This window comes from Neopelma chrysocephalum, unplaced genomic scaffold (assembly GCF_003984885.1).
Source record: "Neopelma chrysocephalum unplaced genomic scaffold, ASM398488v2 Primary Assembly neopelma1_97207, whole genome shotgun sequence".
In the NCBI taxonomy this organism is placed as follows: Eukaryota; Metazoa; Chordata; class Aves; order Passeriformes; family Pipridae; genus Neopelma; species Neopelma chrysocephalum.
The window spans coordinates 69715-75694 of record NW_020925848.1 but is presented as its reverse complement, the minus strand read 5'-3'; the positions used below and the strand labels follow the sequence as shown (position 1 = coordinate 75694).

General features: G+C 50.8%; 1 protein-coding gene and 1 long non-coding RNA gene across 2 annotated transcripts in view; both read left to right on the top strand.

The window, feature by feature from the left end:
• LOC113961444 (keratin, type II cytoskeletal 75-like) overlaps nucleotides 1-3748 on the top strand; it is a gene marked incomplete at its 3' end in the record, with an annotated part of 8500 nt that extends 4752 nt beyond the window's left edge. Inside the window, exons 5-9 of the mRNA XM_027671757.1 lie at nucleotides 289-453; nucleotides 549-674; nucleotides 1985-2205; nucleotides 2811-2839; nucleotides 3684-3748. Of these exons, the coding sequence (XP_027527558.1) occupies nucleotides 289-453; nucleotides 549-674; nucleotides 1985-2205; nucleotides 2811-2839; nucleotides 3684-3748 (606 nt within the window). The remainder of the gene's footprint in view (nucleotides 1-288; nucleotides 454-548; nucleotides 675-1984; nucleotides 2206-2810; nucleotides 2840-3683) is intronic.
• A 1159-nt stretch (nucleotides 3749-4907) lies between these two features.
• LOC113961450 lies at nucleotides 4908-5465 on the top strand. The gene is made up of 3 exons (XR_003532304.1): nucleotides 4908-5024; nucleotides 5232-5252; nucleotides 5409-5465. It is a non-coding gene; the product is annotated as an uncharacterized LOC113961450 (long non-coding RNA).
• Nucleotides 5466-5980: the final 515 nt, after the last annotated feature.

The following is a 5980-nucleotide window of genomic DNA, read 5'->3' as shown; positions in this document are numbered from 1 at the left end:
TTCCCTGCAGGAGCTGTAACCCCAATCCCGCTGTTCCCTGCAGGAGCAGTCCCAAAACCCCAACCCTGCTGTTCCCTGCAGGAGCTGTAACCCCAATCCCGCTGTTCCCTGCAGGAACTGTAACCTCAATCCCGCTGTTCCCTGCAGGAGCTCTCCCAAAATCCCAACCCCGCTGTTCCCTGCAGGAGCTGTAACCCCAATCCCGCTGTTCCCTACAGGAGTTGTCCCAAAATCCCGACTCTGTCATTCCCTGCAGGAGCTGTAACCCCAATCCCGTTGTCCCTGCAGGAGCTGTCCCAGCTGCAGACCCTGGCCGGGAACACGGATATCGTGCTGTCCATGGACAACCGGCGGGATGTGGATCTGGATGGGATCCTGGAGGAGGTGCGCCGGGAATACGAGGGCATCGCCCGCCGCAGCTCGGCCGACGTGGACTCCATGTACCGGGGCAGGGTGAGTGGGCACCGAAAACCAGGACACGACGGATCCTCCCGCCGGGAAAGAACCCAAAACCATCCCAAACGTCTCTTTCCCCCTCCTCCCATCAGTACCAGGACCTGCAGAACACGTGGGAGAACCAACAGGAGCAGCTGAGGAACAGCCACCGGGAAATCCAGGAACTCGCCAGGCACATCCAGAGGCTCCAGCCGGAGATTGAAGTCGCCAGGAAAAGGGTGAGGCTGATGAATTCCAAACTGTCCAAGCGCCTTTTCCGGGCATCTCGGTGCAGCTGGGGGCAGCTGATCCTTTGGGGACAAACTGAGGGATGATTTCTCTTCAAAATGAAGCAGATTTAGAGTCTTGGGATCCACACTGGGGATTAATTTGGGTTAATTTACCCATTTTTGGAGTTCTGTCATTAAGGAAAGTCTTTGAATTTCCAAGGAATGCCGGGAGGGTTGGAAAATGGGATCTACACTGGGATTTAATTTAATTTACCTGGTCTAACATACTTCTGGAGTTCTGTATTGAGGAAAGTCTTTAATTTCCAAGGAATACCAGAAAGGGCTGGAAAAGGAGATCCACACTGAGGATTAATTTGGGTAATTTACCCATTTTTGGAGTTCTGTCATTAAGGAAAGTCCTTTAATTACCAAGGAATGCCAGAAAGGGTTGGAAAAGGGGATTTAAATTGGGACTTAATTTGGGTAATTTACCCATTTTTGGAGTTCTGTCATTAAGAAAAGTTCTTTAACTTCCAAGGAATGCTGGGAGGGTTTGAAAGCAGTGGGATTTTTGGGTTTCCCTGTGCAGGGCTGGACTCGAGGATCCCCGTGGGGCCCTTCCAGCCGTGGGTATCCCACGATCCCGTGACCACGGAAGGGAATCCTCAGTGGTAAAATCCCAACCCTGGTTTTCCATATGGAAAATTAAAACCAATGAGGGCTCAGGGATGAAATTCCAACCCTGGTTTTCCATATGGAAAATTAAACCAATGATGGCTCAGTGGTGAAATCCCAACCCTGGTTTTCCACATGGAAAATTAAAACCAATGATGGCTTAGTGGTGAAATCCCAACCCTGGTTTTCCATATGGAAAACTGAAACTGCTGGTGGGACACCGGTGAAATCCCAACTTTGGTTTTCCATCTGGAAAACCAGGGTTGGAGTTTCACCACTGAGCCATCATTGGTTTTCATTTTCCATCTGGAAACTGAAACCGCTGGTGGGACACTGGTGAAATCCCAACCCTGGTTTTCCATATGGAAAATTAAAACCAATGATGGCTCAGTGGTGAAATCCCAACCCTGTTTTTCCATATGGAAAATTAAAACCGCTGGTGGCACACTGGTGAAATCCCAACCCTGGTTTTCCATATGGAAAACTGAAACTGCTGGTGGGACATTGGTGAAATTCCAACCCTGGTTTTCCATGTGGAAAATTAAAAGCAATGATGTGATGAAATCCCTCCCCCGCTGTTCCCTGCAGGAACACAAACCCTCCCCAGGGAAGGGAAATGACCGCTGCCCTTTGTTCCCGTGCAGAATTCCAGCCTGCAGGACTCCATCCGGGACGCGGAGCTGCGGGGTGACTCTGCGCTGCGGGAGGGTCGGGAGCAGCTCCGGGAGCTGGAGGAGGCCCTGAGGGAGGCCCGGCAGGAGCTGGCCCGGCTTGTCCGTGACCACCAGGAGCTGCTGGAGGCCAAGGTGGCCCTGGACGTGGAGATCGCCGTGTACAGGTCCCTCCTCGAGGAGGAGGAGCACAGGTGGGATGGGAACACCCAGGAATGGGAACACAGTGGTGGGAACCTGGGATCTGAGCCCGGGATATCCGGGATGGAGCTGCCGGGGAGGAGGCGCCTTCTCTGGGCTTGCTGGGAAACACTAACCTGAGTTCTAATTTCAATTTTATTTTTAATTTCAGTTTCAATTTTAGTTTTAATTATTTTCAATTTTAGTTTCAATTTTTAATTTTAGTTTAATTTCAATTTTAGTTTTGTTTTTTTAATTTTAGTTGTAATTTAATTTTTAGTTTCAATTTTAATTTAAATTTTAGTTTCAATTTTTAATTTTTGTTTTAATTTCAATTTTAGTTTCGATTTTTAATTTTAGTTTTAATTTTTAGTTTCGATTTTTAATTTTAGTTTTAATGTCAACTTTAGTTTCAATTTCTCATTTCAGTTTTAATTTGAATTTTAATTTCAATTTTAATTTCAATTTTAGTGTCAATTTGTAATTGTAGTTTCAATTTAAATTTTAATTTCTACGTCAATTTGAATTTCAGTTTAAATTGAATTGAATTTCAGTGTCAATTTTAGAGTCAATTTTAATTTTAAGGCTTTTTTATCCCAATGTCACTTTTCCTCCACAGGATCCAGGAGGGATCCCCGGCCACAATCTGTGAGTATCCCCAGGATTTCCTTTGCTTTTTTTTTAAGAGAATTGGTCCCATTTCGGGGCTTTAACACCCACAATCAGAACCAAAAATCCCAGTTCCCACCTTGAGTCATTTGGGAAATGACACAAAGGGGAGGTTTTGTGTGACCATGTGTCAAAATATCAACAGATTCAGAATTATTGGCTAATTCCAACCAAATTTGGAGGAACTGGGAATCACCTCACTCACTCTACAGGTCTGTGCAGTGCAGGGCAGAAGGGGAGGAAATTAAAACCAGTCCTAAAATTTGTGGAAATAAAAACCAGTCCTAACATTTGTGGAAATAAAAACCAGTCCTAATATTTGAGAAAATAAAGACTAGTCCTAAAATTTGTGGAAATAAAAACCAGTCCTAAAATTTGTGGAAATACAAGCTAGTCCTAAAATTTGTGGAAATAAAAATAATTTCTAAAATCTGTGGAAATAAAAACTAGTCCTAAAACTTGTGGAAAGAAAGACTAGTCCCAAAATTTGTGGAAGTAAAAGCCAGTCCTAAAATTTGTGGAAATAAAAACTAGTCCTGAAATTTGTGGAAATGGGAGGCAGGTAAAGGGGAGAGAAACTCAGAGTCCTGACCCTCCCTAAAGGAAGGGCCGCACTGAGGGTTCTTGGGGGGGAAAAAGACAGAAATCGGGTTAAAAATAAGTTAAAAACCCCGGAAAAAGGAGGAAACATTCCCTGGGTTGGTTTCTGCTCACAGAGATCCTTCGGGGATAAGCCCAGGACCAGCAGGGTGGGAAGGATGATGCTCAAATCCCAGTTTTGGGGTGAAAAGCACAAGGTGGACGCAATTCCCGTTTCTTGCAGGTGTCATCGACCACCAGGCGGGAATGACCGGAGTCTTTGGAGTGGGACCCGGAGGGATAAAGGGCGGAAAGGGGGGAATGAGCTCCGGAGGGGGTGGAATGAGGGGACCCATCTCCGGAGGGGCAAAAGGGGGAAGTTCTGGAGGGGGGGGATCCATGTCTGGGGGAGGGAAAGGTTCGGGATACGGAGGAGGAGGAAGTTCGGGGGGTGGAGGCTCCATGTCTAAGGGTGGCAGCAGCTCAGGGGGTGGATCCATGTCCAGAGGTGGTGGGTCCATGTCTGGGGGTGGATCCATGTCCGGAGGAGGAAAAGGTTCAGGATATGGAGGAGGAGGAAGCTCAGGTGGCTCCATCTGTGGAGGTGGAAGTTCAGGTGGTGGAGGCTCCATGTCCAAGGGTGGCATCAGCTCAGGAGGGGGTGGATCCATGTCTGGAGGTGGATCCATGTCTGGAGGTGGAAAAGGTTCAGGATATGGAGGAGGAGGAAGTTCTGGTGGCTCCATCTGTGGAGGAGGAAGTTCTGGTGGTGGAGGCTCCATGTCTAAGGGTGGCATCAGCTCAGGAGGTGGAGGATCCATGTCTGGGGGAGGTGGATCCATGTCCGGAGGTGGATCCATGTCTGGAGGAGGAAAAGGCTCAGGATATGGAGGAGGAAGCTGTGGTGGAGGCTCCATGTCTGGAGGAGGAAGCTCTGGTGGTGGAGGCTCCATGTCCAAGGGTGGCATCAGCTCGGGAGGGGGTGGATCCATGTCTGGAGGTGGATCCATGTCTGGTGGTGGATCCATGTCTGGAGGTGGAAAAGGTTCAGGATATGGAGGAGGAGGAAGTTCTGGTGGCTCCATCTGTGGAGGAGGAAGCTCTGGTGGTGGAGGCTCCATGTCTGGAGGTGGTGGCTCCATGTCTGGAGGAGGAAAAGGCTCAGGATATGGAGGAGGAAGCTGTGGTGGAGGATCCATGTCTGGAGGTGGTGGCTCCATGTCTGGGGGAGGAAAAGGCTCAGGATATGGAGGAGGAGGAAGCTCAGGTGGTGGAGGCTCCATGTCTAAGGGTGGCAGCAGCTCGGGAGGGGGTGGATCTATGTCCAGAGGTGGATCCATGTCCGGAGGTGGATCCATGTCTGGAGGAAAAGGCTCAGGATATGGAGGAAGAAGCTGTGGTGGAGGCTCCATGTCTGGAGGAGGAAGCTCTGGCGGTGGAGGCTCCATGTCCAAAGGTGGCAGCAGCTCAGGAGGGGGTGGATCCATGTCTGGGGGTGGTGGATCCATGTCTGGAGGAGGAAAAGGCTCAGGATATGGAGGAGGAGGAAGCTCTGGTGGCTCCATCTGTGGAGGAGGAAGTTCAGGTGGAGGAGGCTCCATGTCCAAGGGTGGCAGCAGCTCAGGTGGCATGTCCGGAGGTGGTGGATCCATGTCTGGGGGAGGAAAAGGCTCAGGATATGGAGGAGGAAGCTGTGGTGGAGGCTCCATGTCTGGAGGAGGAAGTTCAGGTGGAGGAGGCTCCATGTCTAAGGGTGGCATCAGCTCAGGAGGGGGTGGATCCATGTCTGGAGGTGGAGGATCCATGTCTGGGGGTGGATCCATGTCTGGGGGAGGAAAAGGCTCAGGATATGGAGGAGGAAGCTCAAGCGGTGGAGGCTCCATGTCTGGGGGTGGCCAGAGCTCTGGTAGCTGTGGATCCATGTCTGGGGGTGGTGGATCCATGTCTGGGGGTGGATCCATGTCTGGAGGAGGAAAAGGCTCAGGATACGGAGGAGGAGGAAGCTCTGGTGGCTCCATTTGTGGAGGTGGAAGTTCAGGTGGTGGAGGCTCCATGTCTAAGGGTGGCAGCAGCTCAGGAGGGGGTGGATCCATGTCTGGGGGTGGATCCATGTCTGGGGGTGGAAAAGGCTCGGGGTATGGAGGAGGAAGTTCAGGTAGTGGAGGATCCATGTCTGGAGGTGGGTCCATGTCTGGAGGAGGAAGCTCTGGCGGTGGAGGCTCCATGTCCAAGGGTGGCATCAGCTCAGGAGGGGGTGGATCCATGTCTGGGGGTGGGGGATCCATGTCTGGAGGAGGAAAAGGCTCAGGATATGGAGGAGGAAGCTCAAGCGGTGGAGGCTCCATGTCTGGGGGTGGCCAGAGCTCTGGTAGCTGTGGATCCATGTCTGGGGGTGGTGGATCCATGTCTGGGGGTGGAAGAGGTTCAGGGTATGGAAGACAGGGAAGCTCTAGTGGAGGAGGCTCCATGTCCGGGGGTGGGCAGAGCTCTGGCAGTGGCAGGTGCAGCCCCCAGAGTGGTGGGATGAGCTCTGGAGGTGGG